The sequence below is a fragment of the Anser brachyrhynchus genome, assembly GCF_964034855.1.
Source record: "Anser brachyrhynchus genome assembly, chromosome: 17".
NCBI classification, from domain to species: Eukaryota; Metazoa; Chordata; class Aves; order Anseriformes; family Anatidae; genus Anser; species Anser brachyrhynchus.
Genome location: NC_137710.1, coordinates 12,527,213 through 12,547,438, shown reverse-complemented (window position 1 = coordinate 12,547,438; position 20,226 = coordinate 12,527,213). Strand labels below are relative to the sequence as shown.

Genomic DNA, 20,226 nt, shown 5'->3' with positions numbered 1-20,226 from the left:
TTCTTTTCGAGCGCAAGGACTTCCACTCAGGAAAAAAAAACAAAACAAAAAACAAAACAAAACAAAAAAACTCGCAGAGACAGAACAAAAAAAGAGCACGACTAATAATGAACAATCCTGTTAATCCGCTGTCCCGAGGGCTGGGGATGTGCCCCGGCTCGGGAAGTTGTAGGCTGTAGAAGTTCTGCCTCTCCCCATGTACTGTGCTGTCTAGAGCTTGTTTCCCCCACCCTATTTTTTTTATTTTTATTTTTTTGGTGCTTTATCGCTGTTATTGTTATTATCTTAATTTTTCTTCTTCATGATGTGCTGTTAGAACCCACTCCAGGACTACTCCAGCAGTAGGAAGACCGAGGAGTGGAGTGGATGAATATACCGATGAGAGATCCAGTAATCCCTGGGACAAGCATGGCTTATCATCCTTTTTTACCTCACCGGGCACCGGACTTTGCCATGAGCGCTGTGCTGGGACATCAGCCTCCCTTCTTCCCCGCTCTGGCTTTGCCTCCCAACGGGGCGGCCGCCCTCTCCCTGCCGGGGGCTCTGGCTAAACCCATCATGGATCAGTTAGTGGGGGCCGCAGAGACTGGGATCCCCTTTTCTTCCCTGGGCCACCAGGCAGCAGCCCATCTGAGGCCTTTAAAAACTCTGGAGCCAGAAGAAGAGGTGGAAGACGACCCCAAAGTGCATCTGGAGGCCAAAGAGCTTTGGGAACAATTCCATAAAAGAGGCACGGAGATGGTGATCACCAAATCAGGAAGGTAGGTCCGAGTCAGGGGGTTCGTGCTGTGTTTTTTCTCTCTCCCCCACCCCTCGGTCTCTGCACCCCAGCAGCCTGCTCCAGAGCAAGGCTCTTCCTCCGGTGCTGCCTCCGTGGAGCTCGGTTCCTCTGAAATTAGGAAAAGTTGCAGGCAGCTGAGGTGCTCAGCCTGTCTCTGGGCACCACGCTGCAGGGAAAGGCTGAACTGCTGAACCACACGACCCAGCCCCCGGTCAGCGGGTGCGTGTGCAGGGGGCGAGGGGGGCTCTTCATGGTTCAGCAGCTTAATACTTTCTGGTAGCAGAAGGAAAATAATTTGGGGCTGGAAAAGGCGCCGGCCTGATCACAGCCTAACTGCTTGGAGTTTTTCTTCCTGAAGACAGAGAGAGGGGGAATATAGCAAAAATTATATATATATATTTGCAGTGGCATATCTCTGCGGGTGAGGTGGTAGCTGCAGGAGGGCTGAGATATTCAGTTTATCAGTTGCTTCGCTTGTGCCTCTGTCTCTGCGGCGATACAGGCATGCATTTGTGCTGACTAATTACATGTGGAAATGCACAAAAAGCTGACAAAAACAGCCGGCGCTCCCGCACGGGCTGCAGAGGGGCTGCTTGAGCTGCAGGGAAAGGTTTTGCAGCTCCTGCAGGAGCGTGCTGTGTGTCTCTGTATTTATATAACCTTCACGTGTGAATGAATGAACATACACGGCGCGTACACGCTCTGCATTTCTGCATTTTATAGGTTTACACGTCTGAAACCCCTCTCTATATTCGCTACTAATTGACATCTGTGCTCTTTTACAACTCTACCTATTGATGTGATGACACGTAGCGAGAAAACCCTTCGCACTCGGCTGTTTTTCTAATGCGCAACCCCTAGAAAGGTAGCAAACAATTCGCGTGTAATTTGCCAGAATTACTCGAGGAAGCCACTCCTGAAAAGTCTTCCTAGGTCGCCCTTAGCAGCCCTGCAGGAGCTTCGCCTCCTCGCAGTGCACCACTTGCAGGGTACAGGCTCAGGGAAAAAAAATATACTAACATCAGCAGGGGGGAAAAAAATCCCCCGGCCCATTTTATTGCCTTTTCTAAGTTTTCTCTGTTAATTGTGGTCAAAAGTTTTGCGCGAAAAGCCTCGGCGAGTGCTAGGTGCTCTTACATGTTGCAAAGTCATGTGTTTCCTTTTAAGTTGCGATTGCTGAATGCCAACCACTCGATATAATAAACAGCAAATTTGTGGTATCCTGTTGCAGTTTCGAGCTGGACTTAGGAGCAGAGGGGAGCGTGCTTTGCAGAGAGCCCTCTGCACAAATATCAGGCTCTGGGACCTTGCAGCCTTGTGGGAGCCACGGCAGCTCCCTCACCGTGGGGTTTTCTCCTCCTTTGTTGATTAAAAAAAAAAAAAAATCCCCCCTCCGCTCTTTATAGATGGAGCAGGTTATGGAAGCAAGGAGTATTTTTAATCGGAGAGTGTTATTTTCCTATTTCTTTGTTCAGCAGGCAAAATAATAAGAATAATAAGAGATCTGAGAGACCCAAATTAGGCTTTGCTGTTTAGGAATGGAAGAGGGTAGGTGCCTGCTGACTTCTAGGGAATACGCCCCGCTCCCCTCCGCCTCTTATCCGAGGGACGATTTTTTTCCTGGAACTTTTAAAGCGTTTGAAAAATCGTTTCGCTGGGGGCGGGGGGAAAACCTTCATGTTGTGTGTATGGGGGGGGGGGGAGTTTTCTGCTTCTGAGCGAGCTCTTGGTAGATGTGCTACCAAGCTCCAGGAGCTTACTTAAACGCTGTAATTATTATTATTTTTTTCTTTTTTTCGTCTTGTCTTTTCTATACCTCCCCTCTCCCCTTCTCTGCCCGTAGGAGAATGTTTCCTCCATTTAAAGTGAGATGCACTGGACTGGATAAAAAGGCCAAGTACATTTTATTGATGGATATTGTGGCGGCTGATGATTGTAGGTACAAATTCCATAATTCCCGGTGGATGGTAGCCGGCAAAGCTGACCCTGAAATGCCAAAGAGAATGTACATCCACCCGGACAGCCCGGCCACCGGAGAACAATGGATGTCCAAAGTCGTCACCTTTCACAAGCTGAAGCTCACTAACAATATCTCTGACAAGCACGGATTTGTGAGTGCCTTTTCCCCCTTCTTTAGCCCCTCTTCCCTCCGCTGCCCGTGTCGCGGGGGCTCCCCGGGCCCTGTCCCCAGCCCTGTCCCCGCAGCGCAGCCGCCCGGCCCGGAGCTTTCCCAGGCGTTTGAACTCGGGCGGAATAAATGGGTGGAAAATGAGGAATAAATAGCCCTCTCCACGCTCGCGGCTGACGTGCGTGTGTCCGGTTTCTAATATTCCTTGATATTTTTTTTCTCTTGCCGAGGTCAGGATTAAACAATCGAGTTTATTCTGTAACCTTTCCAAAGCCCAATCCGTGCCATTCAGTATTAATCTGAGAGGTATATTTCCAGCGTAGTGCAACTCGATATTTCTCGGAGCTGTGTTGACTTTATAAATATATGTATATATAATATTTTTTTAATAAAGACGGTCACACTTTTTAGGCATAGGAAAACGATATGCATGTGTGTAGAAAGGGCTTAAAGGCCCAAGTACGCAAACATTTAAATATATATTAATCTGGATAATGTAAAGCAAGCCGGAGTGAAAATAAACAGGAACCAAAATCAGAGGTCAAGTTGCCCATTCATGTCTATCCACTCCTTTACATTTACTGGGTGTGCAGAGATAAAACGCTGCCCCTAAGAGTGAAATCAAACAAACGTGCTGATAAGTGCTCTGGCGATCCTTGCCGTTTCTTTCTGTTCCTGGGAAAGCCTCTGTCTCGGAGCCGGGGGTGCTGGTGGTGGCCGCGGTCGGGGGATCTCTAATGTGCTGAAGATTGCATTTGCTGCCTGTGATTTGATTAGACGATACATTTTTGCCTCTCGCAGAAGGCCTTAAGTGGATTGGGGCGAGCAATTAGACCTAGCCAAGGCTCTCGTGTTGTTGTTGCTATTGTAGCTGCTGCTCCTTTTTTTTTTTTTTTTTCATATAGCGATTATTTTATTTCATTTCATTTCACGTTAAAATCACGAGACATTTCGTCCGGAGCCCGGACGAGCTTCCCTTCCCTCCCCCCCCCGGCTCTCCGCTCATAGGGAAATCACTGCAGGGCTTTCCCCAGTCCCCGCAGAGCCGCCGGGCGGCCGGTCTCCCCCCGCCGAGCTGGAGCTGTCAGTGCTTTTTGCTGGATGCTGGAGGCGGCTGCGTGGTGCCCGGAGAGATGCTCTCGGCGGGGAGGAGGCAGCGAAGGGGAGGCGAGCAGGGGGAGAGGAGTGGAGGCTGGAGGGAGGGGGGGAGAAAATCGAGGCGGGGGTGCTGCCCGCTCTGACCGTGTCGTTCCCCCCCCTCCTCGCCCTCTGCTGCCCCGCTCCAGACCATCCTAAACTCCATGCACAAGTACCAACCCCGGTTCCACATCGTCAGAGCGAACGATATCCTCAAGCTGCCCTACAGCACGTTCAGGACCTACGTTTTCCCGGAGACTGAATTCATCGCAGTGACCGCATACCAGAATGATAAGGTAAGGAGATTAAGAAAGGATTTGTTTTACGTGTTTTGGCTTTTAAGAGAGCTTTTACTCTGCAGTGTTCCCTTCAAAATCACGAAGCCCATCCCGCTCCTCTCCCCCCCTGCCCCGGTTCCCCCCAAGCCCCTGGGTGGGGGGGCCGGGGGCTCTGCTAACGCCGTGCTCCAGCCGCCCCCGGGCAGGGCATGGAGCTGGGGGGGGTCGAGGGTCGCGGGGGGGGTCGGGGGGCTTCTTTCGGGAAGAAAAGGGGGTAGGATGGGGTGGGGATCGCTGCTTTCAGTGTGGATTTAATCTAAGACGCATCAGAAAAAGAATCGGATCCGTGTGTCGAAAGACAGAGGGGGGAGAGCAGCGTGGCTGGAGATTTTGTAATTCTTCCTGGCCTTTGTGCTGTTTTAGCTCCTTTAACAGCAATTGGCAATAAGGCTGGAGCGCACGTCTGGTTCCTATTATTATTATATTATGATTTTTTTTTCGTATCCTGCAGTGTTTTATTATTTTTTGTGGTGCAGAAATATGCTCTGATCAGAGAGGGGTATCTCGCTTGAATTTAGCTGCAAGGTCTAAAAGAGCCAGTGTGAGAAAGTTTGCAGCGCTGCAGACGCTGCGTTCCCATTTCTGCGGGTTTATTGTCGCTCACAACGAAGGTGGTATATTTGGGAGACTAGCAAATGGCGAATTTACGATAATTAAGTCAAGTGGAAGGAAGCGAAAGAGCCAAGAAGGGCCTTTTATTTTTCTGCCTATAAATTTGAACTTTGCGTGCGTGTGCGCCAAGGGCAGGGGCTCTGGATGCGCAGCGCCCGGCCGCGGCAGCCTCCTCCGCGGCTCAAAATCAGGGGGCGAGAGGGGGGGCCGAGCCCTGGGCTCCCAAAATCTTGGGACTACAGGGCTCGGGCTGTTTTGCCCCGTGGCCGCGGCCGGCCGTTGGCGAGGAAACGGAAAGCAAAAAGCGCGCCCAGGGAGTTAGACTTTGCTTTGGGATTACCGGCGGGGCTGCGCGCCCCGCTCTGGACCCGCGGCCGGCCAGAAGGCAGCGTGTTTGTCCCATTGCCATGAAATCGGGCCGAAAGCCGGGACCGCCCTGCCGCTTTCCAGCCGTGCTTTCTCCCCGCTGCCTCCTGCCCCCGCCGAGGGGGGGGCTTGGGGAGGTCCCGGGGGAGCTGCGCCGCCCGGGGACCCAGCGCAGGGCTCAGCCCGCCCGCGGGGGTCCCGCTGCCCCTCTCCAGCCGGGGGTCGAGGTGCTGCGGGCATCCCCGGCCCCACCGCATCCTTTCCGTGGGGAGAACCCCCCCCCTCCGCCCCCCTGTGACTCCCCCTTCCCTTCGCCGGCCGCGGGGGCAGGGAGAAGCGGCCGTTCCCAGCCCCAGCCCGAATCCCGAGGAAAGCCCCGCGCCCACTCCAAAAAACGTAGCCACCCTCCCCTCCCTCCCACCCTCCAAATCAAGTCGCTCCTGGCACCCCCAGCGCCCCAACACACACACACACGCGGGGCATAATGCGATTATATAAAGTATTTTATTATAGCAAGGGGGTGGGCATGATTCCTTTGCGGTTTAATTATGGCATTTAAAGAGTTTAAGCGCGGGCATAACTCGCATGGATCGCATTGCACGGCTAAATTCATTCCGATGCGGTGGCAGCAACACGGGGCTCTTTCATTGCCACCACCGCCGGGGTCACCGGCCAGCCCCCGAGCCGGCTGGGGAAAACGCCGGAATCCACCCCAAAACCAGCCCCCGTTGCCCCCTGCCCCATGCCCGGGGGTGCTGCTTCTGCCTGCGCTGCGGGATCCGGGGAGAAGGGGTTGGGTCGCTCGTTGTTTTACGAAATCTCCTTATTTCTGTCCCAACAAACCTCCGCTTTTTTCTTTTTTTTTTTTTCTCCCTCCCTGTAGATCACTCAATTAAAAATTGACAACAACCCCTTTGCCAAAGGTTTTCGGGACACCGGGAATGGAAGGAGGGAAAAAAGGTGAGTCTGAAGAGATTATATATGGGCACCTCATTTGCTTTTCGTGTGCAAAGCTCCGAACATGACCAGAGGTCAAAATCACCTCGCGTTTCCTCCAAACCACACTTCCCCCCGCCAAAATTAATAAGGATCTCGTCGTTAATAACACAAAACTGATTGCATGTGAATTCTTGCATGCTTCCCACGTTTACTTTTTACATCGCATGGGATGGCTGGCGAAAGCCCTGTCGGCAGATTAAGGGAAAGACGGTGAATATCCCCCCAAAAGAAGTTCCCCTTAACATTTAGGCAGCAATTTTACACCACCACCATTTCTATCTGGGACAGGGAAACGGGACGAAGTGAGGGCAGAGCTGATCGCTGCTTGAGTCTCCCCATGCATTTTCCCGGGCACTGCTGAAAAGTGTGGAGGAGAAGCACATAAATAAACTGTTTTGACAGGGGTGTCCCGCGAATATGGAAGTAATTAATGATAGAGAATTCTTTATTTTTCAAAAAGCCGCGGGACAGTTTCTGTCCAGGTAGACGGATGGACAGCACTAGTTTTAATGCGGCTCGAGAATTTTAATTTTCTTAATATTGGCTAAAATAGAGAAAGGGATTTTTTCTTTTCTTTGACGGGGACTAAGTCTTCGTTTTGTTTAGTTAGAGGAGACGCGGTATTTTAGCCATTTGCACTTGGTTTGAGATAATGGATAAATGGGTCAGTTCCTTTTTATTTATTTTTTTGAAAGAGGAAAAAAAAAGGGAAATGTGATGTAAAACAAGAGGCCTTTCTCTGTGCCCAGGACTGAACCCAGCACACACACACACACACGCCAGCTCCTCTTGTCCGTCAGCGTGAAAATAAAGCCAAGGCTGGAGCCACAGGACGGAAACGATTTCTAATTTCTCTCTAAATATAAATAGATTTTACTCCGGGTTAATTGTTGGTGAAAAGATTATATAAAGTGCCTAACAAAATAACCGCTTCCTCGCCATCTTAGCGACCATTAGGACCGCTCGTAGCTCTGCAACATCCTCGCATTTAAAAGCTGATCCCCGGGGAACGGTGCCCTCACTCCCCCAGACCCCCCCCCCCATCTCCCCCCTTTTTCTTGAACATCTGCCCTCGGCCCGGCCCGCTGCTAACAGCTCCCGGGCGGCCTCCCGGAGGCACCGAGCCGGGCGCCGGCCTCCGCGGTGGAGGCCCCGGGGATGGTTTGGAGGCCCCCGGGGATGGATTGGAGGCGCCGGGAGGGGGGGGGGGGGCGGCCGGGCGTAGCCCCCACCGCTCGCCCAGCGGCTCCGTGTGGCCGGCAGGAAGCAGCTGACCCTGCAGTCCATGCGGGTCTACGACGAGCGGCAGAAGAAGGAAAACGCCACCTCGGACGAGTCGTCCAACGAGCAGACGGCCTTCAAGTGCTTCGCGCAGTCCTCCTGCCCCGCCGTGCCCGCCGTCGGCACCTCCAGCCTCAAAGGTGAGAGCGGCCTCCGAGAGCAGCCAGCCTGCCTGCCTGCCTGCCTCCTGGCCTCCCTGCCTCCTAGTCTCCCTGCTCGCTCCTGGCCACTCGCAGGGCTCTCTTCTCCCACTCCTTTTTCTCTTCTCCCACTCCTTTTTCTGTTCTCTCACTCTTTTATCTCTTTTTCCCACTTCTTTATCTCTTCTCCCACTCCCTTTTCTATTTTCCCTCTCCTTTCTCTCTTCTCCCACTCCTCTCTCTCTTCTCCCACTCCTCTCTTCTCCCACTCCTCTCTCTCTTCTCCCACTCCTCTCTTATCCCACTCCTTTCTCTCTTCTCCCACTCCCTTCTCTCTTCTCCCACTCCTCTCTCTTCTTCCCCTTCTCAATCTTTTTTTTTCCTTCTCTTTCCCTCCTCCCTTCTTTCCTTATCTCCCCTCGCACCTCCTTTCCTTCCCTCTCTCTATCCCCCTCTCTCCCCGTCCCCCCCTGCCCCTTCCCTCTCCCCCCGGCCTCTCTCCTCCTCTCATCCCCCCCCTCCGCGGCTCAGAAAAGAGCCAGCTCCGAGTCAAGGGAGCAAAGACAGACCACGGGGCAAAAGTTCAGAACTGGAGTCACTCCATTAATATTCCTCTCCGATTCTGTTATTAGAGGAAGGATCTTTCCCCTGGATACGGTCCCGAACTTTGTTATAGAAAAGTCCCCCCTCGCTTTCTCTCCGTGCGGGGTTGGAAGCTGTCTGCAGCTCTTTCACATGTATTAATCCATCCAGGGGCGGGGGGGGGGGAGCGCAGAGGGAGGAGGAAGCAACCTCTTTTTGTTGTTGCTTTACTCGTTTGTTTAAAGTCCTGCCGAGCCGAGGGGAGGGGAGCTGGGAGGGGACCCGAAAAGCAAACCAGAGCTTCGCACCTGGGGCGCTGAAATTAGGAGATGAAGTGCAGAGGAATCCAGCGAAGCTGTGCACGCTTCGGGGAGGAGGAGGAGAAGGGGGGGGGGGGTGTCCACAGCGAGATGGAGGCCTGGGGGGCGAGGGGGGGGATTTCAAACTTCGAAGCCCGTCGAAAGGGCTGAAAAGTCTGGAAAAGGGCACAAAATCCCGACGGCGCCCCAGCCCCCGGGGGGAGCGGAGCCGCTGGGGGGGGCTCAGTTTTTGTGGCAGCCGCTTTGGTGCGCTGGGAAACCTCAGCTCGCCTGGACGGTGGGAGCCGGGGAGGGGGCTGGTGGTTATTTCCTAAAAATCATCTCTTTGGGGCTGAATTTCGGGACGGCCAGGAGGTGTCTGTGCCCCTCTCTGCCGGCCCCGAAGCTGGGGGGGCAGGTTAGGGACGCGCTGCTCCGGATCCCAGCCCCTTTGTGTTGCAGATCTGTGCCCCAGCGAGGGAGACAGCGATGCGGACAGCAAAGACGACCCCTTGCTGGAAGCGAGCGAGTCGGGCAAAATCAGCACGACCACGGCCCCCACCCCAGCGCCCGCCAGCTCCGCCGCGGCCGCGGGGGGAGAAGACCCCCGGGAGAAAGGGGGCAGCCCCCCCAAAAGCCACTTCTTCCCCAGCGACTCTGCGGCGAGCCGGAGCCGAGAGAGGACGGAGAAAGCCCCCCCTGACTCTCGCCACAGCCCGGCCACCATCTCGTCCAGCACCCGGGGGGGGCTGAGCGGCGAGGAGCTGAAAAGCCCCCTTCGGGACGGCCCTAAAGGAGACGAGCCCCGGCTGCTGGGCAAAGAGCCCTTCGCCCCCCTGACGGTGCAAACCGACAGCACGGCTCACCTGAGCCAGGGACATTTGCAAAACCTCGGCTTCCCCCCCGGCCTGGCCGGCCAGCAGTTCTTCAACCCGCTGGGCAACGGGCACCCGCTGCTGCTGCACCCGGGGCAGTTCGCCATGGGGGGGGCTTTCTCCGGCATGGCCGCGGGCATGGGCCCCCTGCTCGCCACCGTCTCGGGGGCTTCTGCCGGCGTTTCGGGGCTGGACAACACAGTGATGGCCACGGCGGCAGCTCAAGGACTTTCGGGAGCATCCGCTCTGCCCTTCCACCTGCAGCAGCACGTCCTGGCCTCGCAGGTACGCCCCGACGGGGCTGCTCCCGAGCGGGGTGTAAAGAGGAGCAGGGCTTTTTTAGGAGGGGGGAGGGTTTGGGAAAGTTTTGTGGTGTGTATGGGGGGGTTGGCTCAGGTCCCTGGGTCACCCCCGTCGGGTCTTGGTGGCTGCCCCGGGGCAGTCCCGGTGTGGAGCGGAGCCGTCGGGGGGGCATGGGGGGAGGATGCCCGGCCCCGGGGCTGCCCTGTGGGGCTGGGGGGGACAGGGGGGAGCAGGGGGGACAGAGGGGAGCAGCTTAGCCTGGGGGGCAGCCGGTGTCAGCACTCACACCGTTTGTGTATGTGTGTTCGAGGTGGGGGGGCGCACGCTGCTAACACTTTTCTCCCCTCTCACTTTTCTCCTCTCTCTTCCCCTTCCTCCCCCCCGCCCCCCTCCTCCCCCCGCAGGGCCTGGCCATGTCTCCCTTCGGCAGCCTCTTCCCCTACCCCTACACCTACATGGCCGCGGCTGCGGCAGCCTCCAGCGCAGCCTCCAGCTCGGTGCACCGGCACCCCTTCCTCAACGCCGTGCGGCCCCGGCTGCGCTACAGCCCCTACCCGCTGCCCGTGCCCCTGCCCGACGGCAGCAGCCTCCTCACCACCGCCCTGCCCGGCCTCGCCTCCGCCTCCGGGGAGGCCAAAGCGGCCAGGCTGGCCTCCAGCCCCGGCGCCGGGCCTCTGGACTCCGCCTCGGACCTCACCAGCCGTTCGTCCACCCTCTCGTCCGGCTCCGTCTCCCTCTCCCCCAAGCTGGGGGCCGACAAGGAGGCTGCCACCAGCGAACTGCAAAACATCCAGCGCCTGGTCAGCGGCCTCGACCCCAAGCAGGACAGATCCCGCAGCGGCTCCCCGTAGCCGCCAGCTCATTTCAAATCACTCTCGCAGTGCACTTTGTTCGACAGAAACCACAGCCTCCGTCCCGCGAATTTTTTTTTACCCCCCCCCTTTTTTTTTTTTAATTATTATTATTATTTTTTTTAATATAAAATCCCCCGGCGTTGTGTGCGCGTTTATCGGCAAAAAAAAAAGGTATCGGGGGGGGCGAGGTGGGAGGGCTGGGATGAGGCAGCGCTGGGCTGGAGGCTGCCAGCATCGAGGCTGGCCGGGCCAGGTCTCCGGCGAGGCTGGGGGGGGGGGGGGCCTCCCGCCAGCCTTTTCTTCACTGTGTAAAAAAAGAAACAAAGAAAAAAAAAAAAAAACCAACACCAACACGTAAAAACGAAATAAATAAATAAATAAATCACCAAACGAACTGATGAATAAAAATTAAATAAGAAAAGTGATTTTTTTTTTTTTCCGAAAAAAAAACCTGTATAAGTAACTCGCATATCGGTTCTTCAACAGTTGTTTCCTGGACGGGTTGTGAACGATAACCCTCTTAGTCTATATTAAGGGAAGCTGTGTGTTTAAATATTATTGTGATGTCTGAGAGCCAGTTGGTGGCTTTTTTTGCATGTTCCATAGTAGTCTGCTTTTCGGGGGGGGTTATTTTTTTTATTTCGGTGGGGTTTTGTTGTTTATTTCTAATGCTCGTTTCAAATCCCAGGGAAAAAGAAATAATAATAATAAAAACAAAAATAAGACCCTCTTCCCTCTACCTTAAACATCCTCCCTGTAGCAACAACAATAAGAAGTGTAGTTGGAAAGAAAAAAAAAAGTGAATTTATTTTATCTAAAAACCTCTGTAGCTTGACTGTAGGTTTATCACAGCTTTCCCTCTTTAATTGTATATGCAATAACAAGGTTTAAACATACTGAGAAGAAGAAAAAAGCGGACACTATTATTAAAACAAAGTATTTATGTAATTATTTGATAACTCTTGTAAATACGTGGAATATGAATACTCGAAATTAAACTTTAATTTATTGACATTGTACATATCTCTGTAAATACGACTGCAGCTGTCTTTTTTTTCTTCTGTTTTTATTTGTAGTCGTTTTCATTTCAAGTTCGTAATTCCTTTAAGCATCTACCCCGACCCACACAGAACAACCCAGAAGAGAAATGCCTCCATTCTGAGTGCTCACTTTTTAAACTGGAGCTCCCCACAGAAAACCTGACCTCGTCCTTTTCTAAAGGAGCCGATTGCAAACGGCGAAGAAGAAACAAAACAAAAAAAAAATCAAAGACCTTGAAAAAAAATAATTAAAAGAAAATGAAAACCCAACGTGCCACGGTAGCTTTTAAACCTCGATTTCTTCAGTGTTAAAAGTGCTACTTTCCGTTTAAAATTTCAACCACAAAAAAAAAAGTTCTATACGCTAATACATGACAACAGGCTTCTCCAGTAGCTTGAGAGAAAAAGATGAAGATTTTAGGATTTTTCTTTACTTTGTATTATTTTTTTCCCATTTCCTCGGTGTCCCAAAAAAAGAAAAAAAAAGAAAAAAAAAAAGAAAAAAAAAGAAAGAAAATAGTACCACGATGGAGTTTTACTACTGTGCTTATTGTTGTCTTTGTTTGAGTGAGTGCATATTTTCTTGGCTTGGAAGTCAGGTGCTCAGAGCTGATTCAAAGAAAAAAAAAAATGAAGGTATATTTTGTGTTATATAAATGTTGAGAATTTTTTTTTTTCCTCCTGTATTTTTTTTCCCCCCTTTTAAAAGTCACTGAAGTTTCAATAAATTTTTATTGAAATGTCTTGGGCGTACTGTGAAATGCCTTCACCCCAACCTTCCCGAAAGTGCCTGCGAGGCCGGGGTGGGGGGGAGCCGCCAGGTCCGTCTCCCACCGCCTGCCTGGCTCCTCCACCCCATCCCCTCCCCAATATTCAGCTTTTTTCTCGGGGAAGGAGCTGGTAGGAACCAGTCGGCTCGGGCTCGGGTGCTTTGGGTCGCGGCTGGGAAGTGCAGGTTTTAAGCAAGCTGTTTAATGCACCTTTTGCGTCTTTCTCCCTCTCTTTTTTCAAGCAGATCCAGAGGCTACTAAGTCACCTCTTTTAATGGAACGATATTAAGTGGCATTTGAAAAGTTAATGAGAACGGCTCAGCTATGCTTTTATCTGTCATAAATTAATAAAGCAAAAGTGAAGAATCGGAGAATAGATCGGTTAAAATTTAATGCGCAGCCCTCCTCAAAAGTTTCCAGGTAGAGTGCTCGAGAGGTGATGGTGTTACTGGGCTCATCCCTCCCGCCCGGGCAGAGCACCTCTTCCCACTGACCCCATGGACACGCGTGGGGTTTCTTTCCACCCCTTCTTGCTCTTGGGCTGATGCTGGGTGGGAACGGACCCGATCGCATCCTTTAGCGGGACGTGGATATTCCTCCTGCTCGCAGACATCTTCCCCCCTTCAACAGCTAGCGGCCCATATATTGGAAAGCGATTCATCCTCCGCCAGTAATAAATATTATAAGGATGTGCTTCCAGCCCGTATCCTGTTTGATGCTCTGCCTGCCCCTCGGCCCGTGGCCTCCGGCTCCTGCGCCAGCGAGATAAAGGGGGCCGGTGGGTGAAAGTGCCAGTGGAGCGCTGCTTTCCCCTTTTCAGGGCATTACTTTCCCCTTTTTAGAGCAGCCCCCGCCGCTCCTGGCCGTGCCAGGGGGCTCCCGGCTGCGCCCCCCCGGCCGGCCTCCACTTTCCGGCCTCGCTCGTTTTCGGGGGGAAACTCCCGAAGGGGAGGACGTCGCCTTCCACCTCCACCGGGCTTGCTGCGAGAGGCTCCGAGGGGCTGCGACAACCTTGGGGGGGTGGGGGTGTCCTGGGGGGGGGACACCCGAGCGCTGCCCCCTGCCCGAGCCCCGGAGCCCCGCGGGGTTGGGCAGGGATTTTTTGGGGGGATGCTGCCCGCGGCGGCCGGGCACCGCCCGCATCCCCGGAGTGACCCCCCCCTGCACACCGACCCCTTTTTCCTGCTGGTTTCAGCCCCTTCACGGGTCGGGGGGGCCCTTTCCATTTCATCCCGGGTGGTTGGGGGGTATTTAAAAGCCGGGGCATGCAGCCCGCCAGGTCGCCGGGGGGGAAGGTTTGGGCTGAGCAGGATTTTATTCCCCACCTCTCCCGCCCGCCCCCCCCCCCCCCCCTTGGATGGCTCAAGGTGAGGGCTGCTGGAAATGTCACGTTAAGCTGATGTTTTCCTCGGAGCGGGGGGGGGGGTGGTGGTGGTGTGTGTTTGTGGAGCCGGGGTGCTCCGTCGGGGCTGGCAAAAGCGAAGCAAAACAAAACAAACAAACAAAACAAACCCCAAAAAGGAGAAGAAAAAAAAGAGCAGGCAGCGGCTGGGGGCTTGGGGCCGCATCCCCACGCAGCAGGAGCTCGTTTGCCACCCGGGAGGGTCGGGGCGGGGGGGGGAAGAGAGGCGCTGCCCCCCCGTCGGGGCGGTGAAGCCACCCCAGAGCCTCCCGGCTCAACTTTCTCCTCTCCGCCGAGCCCTGGCCTTGGAGCCAGCGCAGGGGCACCTCTCGGTGCCATAGGACCCCCCCCAAACCCCAGGTCGGTGCCATTTATTTGGGGGTCAGGAACCTCTATTTTTTTTTTTTTGCCTTTTTTTTTTCTCCGCTCCCTTGGTACTTGCCCCCCAAAAATTCCTGCAAAGGGAGGGCGGTTAAGGTGCTTGGGGGAGATTTTTCTGTCAGGAGATGAAATTCACTGCGGATTCAGAGCCCCCCCTCCGGCCCAGGTATCAGGTAGCCGCTTTTGCAGGGCACGCTTGGTTTTTAGGTGCTGGGGGCTCAGCCTGCTGGATTTCCCCCCCTCCCTTCCACGGGCCTAACACTGACCTCCCCCTCCCCATGCCCTAGCAAGAAATCCGTGTACCGCAGGTGTAACTCTGCCTTGCAAATGGCTTTATCTCCTGTGTATCTTATTTGTATATAGTAACGTTAATGAGTAACTCTTGTGGCGCTTGTGGATGGAGGTAAACAGCGAGCAATCTCTCTGGATTATCCTGTCTATTACTCACCTGGCGCCTGTCTTGATATCCTCAATGGTTTTATGGCTGATGCAGGCGACCCGGCGCTGGGGGGGGGGCCGGGAGGCGGCGGGGGGGGTCCGGCGGGGCGGCGGCGCCACCTCTCGGGCAGTGCGGGCAGAGCGGGGCGGCCCCCGGGGGGGCGCAGGGCTTGGGATGGGGGGGGGGACACCCAGCGGGACGGGGGGGCTCCGAGAGGGGGGGAAAACGGGGGGGGGGGGGTGGCACAGGTGCCCCCCCCATTCCCCGGGGGGGCAGAGCTCGCTGCTGGCTTTCCTGGGAACGGAGCCGGCTTTCACCCCGGGGTGTTTTGGCCGCCGGTGCAAAGTCTCTGGGAAAGCGGGGATGGGGCAGTGGGGGGGGGGGGGGGGGGGGGCGCACGGGGGGGGGCAGGGGATGGGGACACGACCCAAAGGGACCGGTGCTGCCCAGGGAGGGGCACGGGAGCCACCTCCACGGGGCCCGACGGGGCGGCCGCTCCGCCGCCGTCCTGCCTGGCCCAAGCTCCGCTATTAGTTAATTATTGATTGATTACAAGCGCAAATTTATTCCCCCCCCCCCCCCCCCCCGGCCCTTCCCTCGCCTCCCGGCCGCGGTGCACGGCGCGCTCCGGCCCCCTCGCTCCTGCCCTCTGCAAACACCGGGAGGGAGACAGGGAGGCGGGTTGTTGGTTTTGGCCTCGACAGCTTCCAGGAATATGAAATATTGAAGCCCTTCGGTCGATCCCCTGTACCCTGGCCGCCCTTTTTTTTTTTTTTTTTGGCCTTTCATGTCCTGCCTGGGGGGGTCCCGCGGCGGACGGCTCCCCCCCCCCGCCCCCCGCCGTCGTGCGGGCTCGCAGCACGCCAGGCCTCGCAGATCAAAGCGGCTCCTCCGTCCTCCGCACGAGGGGAAGAGAAAAAGGTTTTTCCTTCTTTTCAACGATTGTTCGTAAAAAAAAAAAAGTCTTGGAAGCGGGGACCAGAACCCGCCTCCGCCCTCGCCCCGGGCTGCGGGGTTGCACCGGGAAGCGCATTTAGGAAGGCAGGGAGAGGGCTCGGGAGAAGGGAAGGAGGAAAAAAAATAAAAAAGATGGGAAGAAAAAGGGGAAAAAAATAGAGTTGCTTAAAATAGAGCAGCCGTGTGTGTACGGAGCGCACCCGAGCCGGGGGGGGCTGCGTGTCCCGGGTGGGAGCCCACCGACGGCCGCCCCGTGGGGTGCGGGGTGCGTGGGGCTGGGGGCGGGCAGGGCAGGGCAGGGCGACCCCCCGGGGGTCCGCAGCTGGGTTTTTACTCCGGGGCTCTGGGTGGCCGTGGGAGAGGCTGCAAGAAGCGCTCAGCTCTGCTCCCGAGCGGCCCTGGCTGCCTAGGGACGGACGGACGGACGGGCCGTTTGCTGTCCCGGGGAGGGGAAGATGCTCTTATGGGGCGATTGCTTATTGGGGCGCTGCTGCTTGACACCACGGACCGGGCACCCTGGGGGCACCGGGGGCACGACGGATCCGTGCAGCAGGCGCCGCGACGGCGGGGCTGGGGCGAACCGGAGCGGGGAAATCCGAATTTCCCTTCTCCGGCGTCTTGCCAGGAGCCCCCCCGAGCCCCCTTCCACCCCGCACACGGCAGCAGCCCCGCAGAGGGACATTCCAGCCCGTGGCGCTGGGGGCTGGCATCGCCTTATCTCCCTGACCCGCCGACCTCTCCGTGCAGCCAGACCCTTTTCCATCTCCCGAGCTTTTAAAGAGCGCCCCTTTACACCTGAAGCCTTTTGACTCCGGGCATAGAGAAAAGCCAACAGCTCGCAGGGAGGCAGCTCTGGAGGATGATGCATGCTTTGGGGGGTTTTGTTGTGTTGTGTTTTTTTTTTTTTTGTTTTGTTTTGTTTTTCCCTTCTTTTTTTTCCTTTTTCTTTTTTTCCTTTTTTTTTTTTTTTTTTTCCAGCCCCAAACTTCCCACGTGCTTTCTCCCAAACCCCGCATTATTCGGGAACAATTAAGACGTGTAAAAACACGGCGAGGCGAAGCCCTCAGCCTGAAGTGGCCGTTCAAGGCACTTTTGCAACTCGTGGCTCCAGCTCCTCGCCACGCCGCGGGGTCGGAGCGGGGCCCCCACGGCACCGCCGCTCCTCCTCGGCGAGCTCAGCCCGCAACTCGCCGGGCAGGCACCACCTTCGGCTTTTCCCATTCCTAGCACTTATTTTTCACGATTTGAGGATTTTGGAGAAAATGATCATTTTTTATTTTTCCGCTCTCGGCCGAAAAGGAGCTCGCCGCATCTAACCGGGGCTGTAATTCCTGCTGAAGCTCACGTTTTTCTCACTAGATTTAGCTTCCATCACCCCCCCAGATAAAGCCCTTTCCAGAGAAAGACCCTATTCAACACATTAAAAAAAAAGTCACCAACAAACAAATGATCGTGAGCGGGCTGGGTTGTGCCGAGCCTCGCCGGGCTCTAACGCAGCCGGGGAGTCCCCGACCTCAGGGGCACCCGGCCCCCCCCTCGGGGGCAGCCCCCCTCTTTTCTCCTTTCCGAAGTCCTTTCAAAACTTTATTTCTTTGCAAGCCGCCAAAGCACCGCTGGCAAATAAAGTAAAATAAAGTTATCGGTGAAATTAGCCCGAGAGAAAAATAACAAAAATAAAAATAAACAGTGGTGCCTTTTCCCCTCGACCTGCTCCATCCAGGGAAGCCCGGGGGGGGGTCCCACCGCTTTGGCTTGAGGGGTCGGGGATATTGCGGAGCCTTTCTTGGGGAAGAGGTGCAGGAGAAGGAGGGAGCTGGAAACTTTTGTGCAAAACGTTGAGCCACGTTTCTGTTCGCTCCCGGGGAAGGGGCTCGGAGCGGCCCCGGCCCAGCAGCCCCCGCATCTCCCCCGCAGCTGCTCGCTCGCCCCCGGAGCTGCGGCATCGCCACCGTTTCTGGCCGGGGCTCGTTCCCTTTTGCCGCGCAGCATCGCCTAGCCGCTCGGGCACTGCTTTCCGAAGGGTTTCTTTAAAAAAAGATTATTTTTAAGCGCTCCCTTGTTGTCAATTCAGGCCCTTTCCCGCGGATTTTGAAGGGTTTTTTTTTTTTTTTTTCAAATTCGCCTGCTCTCCCGAGCCCTATTCTAGCCGGCTTCCATTTCTCCCAAGCCTGAGCTAAAAAACAAAGAGAAAGAGAGGGGGGAAAAAAAAAAAAGAAAAAGAAAAAGAACAACAACAAGCAAACAAACAAGAACCCACCCCAAACCTTACATATAGATGTAAGGCAGGTCAGGAGGCTCCCCCGCTTCGCTTGCTGCAGCGGGTGGGGGCAGGGGCTACCCCTAGGAAAAGTGAAAAGCTTGTTTTAATGGGCGGTCATTGCTAAATCTCACCTTAGGGCCAAAACGACTCGCGACCCATTGCCCTCCTTACGATGTATTTATTTGTCTCAGTGGCACCAGCCGTCAGTCATTAGGGGGGGGGGGTTAACCCGAGAGCCGCACGACGGTGCTGGCGGTGGTCTTGTGACTCTTTGGTTTGTTTTAAATATGATTTCTCAACAGGAACCCGGCCAGAGGCGAAGCAATGACCTGTCCCGGTGGGGATCCCGGGTGAAACACGGGGGGACACGCGTGGGAGCGCAGCGAGAGACGAGGACCCCCACCAAAAAAAACGCGGCGGTTCTTTTTTTCTTTTTTTTTTTTTTTTTTTTTGGGAAAATGGGCTTTGCTTTGCACCCCGAAGGGTTTGCTCCGGGAGAAAGCTGCGTCTCGGGCCAGTAGACACTTTGTTGAGTGAACCTGGCGATTTTTGCCTTTTTTTTAAAGCAATTACGAAGGGAGAAAATAAATATAAAGAAAAATAAATATAAAGAAACACAACTGCAGGAGCAGGACCGCCGTGAGCAGAACGAGCTGCCCCGGAGCGGAGCATGGAGGGGACCGGCCGGAGGCACCCGGACAGCCCCCCGGGGGGGGGTTGTGTGCTACCCCCAGCCCGGGGCACAGCTCCGGAGCGGCTCCGTGGCTTTATGTGACTTGATTTAGCTGTAGCTCTCCCTGGACGGAAGGCGTTCATAAAGCGCTGTCTGGATTTCAAACGTTTCCGCAGTTCGAATACATATCCACGCGTGTATATAAAGCTTTTGGGAATAGATGGGGTTGTGCACGCCTTTATTTCGCCTTGATGGAGACGTGCACGCTACGAGACACCGGGCACAGCGTGTCCCGGCCCCGGCAGCCCGCACACGAGCCCTGCCGGCGCCAGCTCCCCGGAGGCTGCTGCGCACCCCGAGCACGGCCGTGCCCCCAGCCCGGTGGTGGTGGTGGTGGGGGGGGCTCAATCCGCCGGGTTCAGCATCCCTGCCTCGCTCAGAGTCGCGTTATCGCATTTCCCGGGGGAATTCATCCCCGCCGGCCACTTGCGAGCATCAGCTCGCCGAGCAGCCCCGGGCTCCCCCTCCGTGGCGCCCACCCCTGACCCCCCCCCGGCTCTGTAGGGTCTGGACCCCCCCGTGAGGAGCGGGGACCCCTGGGACCCCCCCCTGGCTACCCGCAGCCCTCTTACAGCCGGCTCTCTGGTTTGTTCCGTCTGCCAAATCTTTAACCGAGAGTGGGTAGGGAGGCTAAAAAATAGATTTTTAGGGTACTAAAATATAATTTTAGGAGCCCTCGGCATCCCGCGGCTCCAGATTTCTGCTGACGGGAGGATGGATGGGCGGCGTGAGAGCCGCTTTTCCAGCTCCCTGCTGACTCTGGGCACAGAGCAAGGAGTCGGGGAAGCTCCCAATCGTCCCCAAAATCCCAAATGCCTCGTCCCGAAATCCCAAAACGCTGACATCGCGGCAGCGGCAGGACCCGAACACAAAGCGGAGGGGAGGCGGTGGCCGGGGTCGCAGTGCCCGGAGCCGTGCCGAGCCGTGCCGGGTCCGGACCCGCCGTTATCCCGCTCCTGGAGCGCCACCTGGTGGGGGCAGCCCCGCAGCACGGCCGCGAAGGTCCCCGAGGCTGCTCCGGGGGGAGGTGAACAAGTGGAAAAGGTGTTTTCTTTGGAGCCTGAGGAAGAGGAGCTTCATCCTGAAAGCCTGCGTGCCCACCTTCCTTCCGCGCTCTTGTAATCGTGTGTTTGTGGGGGCTATGTGCGCAAGGATCCCATCAGCACTGATGTGGCGGCTCCTGGTGATCTCAGTGAAGTCCAAACGAGCATCCCAGTGCCGGACATCCCCACAGAAGTGACATCAGGCCTGTCATTTTGGTAGGAAACCTCCCAGAGATTTACAGGTGTGAGTGGCTGTGCTCTGGGGGCAGGCAGGGCTCTAGAAAGGAGCCATCTCCCTCCCCTGGTTTGCACAGCACAAGGCCTCCTTTGCTTTGTCTCCTTGCATTTCTGCTGCCCTCCCTCACATATCCCCAGTCATACACATACTGAGCAATTCTGCCTCTGTGTTGTCATCTTTTTTCTTGTGCTAGTCTCACCTTTTGCTCACTTGTGTATACAAACGCACAGAAAACATCTTTTTACATTTTGTTTCATAGTTTGATTCA

The 20,226-nt window shown here is 55.4% G+C and overlaps 1 protein-coding gene and 1 long non-coding RNA gene across 3 annotated transcripts in view; both read left to right on the top strand.

Annotated features, from left to right (window-relative positions):
• Positions 1-12,252, top strand: part of TBX3 (T-box transcription factor 3) — a 241,275-nt gene extending 229,023 nt beyond the window's left edge. For both annotated transcript variants that reach the window (XM_080559595.1, XM_080559596.1), the window contains 7 exons: positions 317-761; positions 2,625-2,892; positions 4,196-4,342; positions 6,246-6,322; positions 7,625-7,782; positions 9,126-9,823; positions 10,246-12,252. In XM_080559595.1, coding sequence (XP_080415721.1) covers positions 367-761; positions 2,625-2,892; positions 4,196-4,342; positions 6,246-6,322; positions 7,625-7,782; positions 9,126-9,823; positions 10,246-10,692 — 2,190 coding nt within the window. In that variant the 5' untranslated portion in view covers positions 317-366 and the 3' untranslated portion in view covers positions 10,693-12,252. The remainder of the gene's footprint in view (positions 1-316; positions 762-2,624; positions 2,893-4,195; positions 4,343-6,245; positions 6,323-7,624; positions 7,783-9,125; positions 9,824-10,245) is intronic.
• A 2,718-nt stretch (positions 12,253-14,970) lies between these two features.
• On the top strand, positions 14,971-18,832 carry LOC308179444. Its single transcript, XR_013940374.1, has 2 exons — positions 14,971-15,648; positions 18,247-18,832. It is a non-coding gene; the product is annotated as an uncharacterized lncRNA (long non-coding RNA).
• The last annotated feature ends 1,394 nt before the right edge of the window (positions 18,833-20,226 follow it).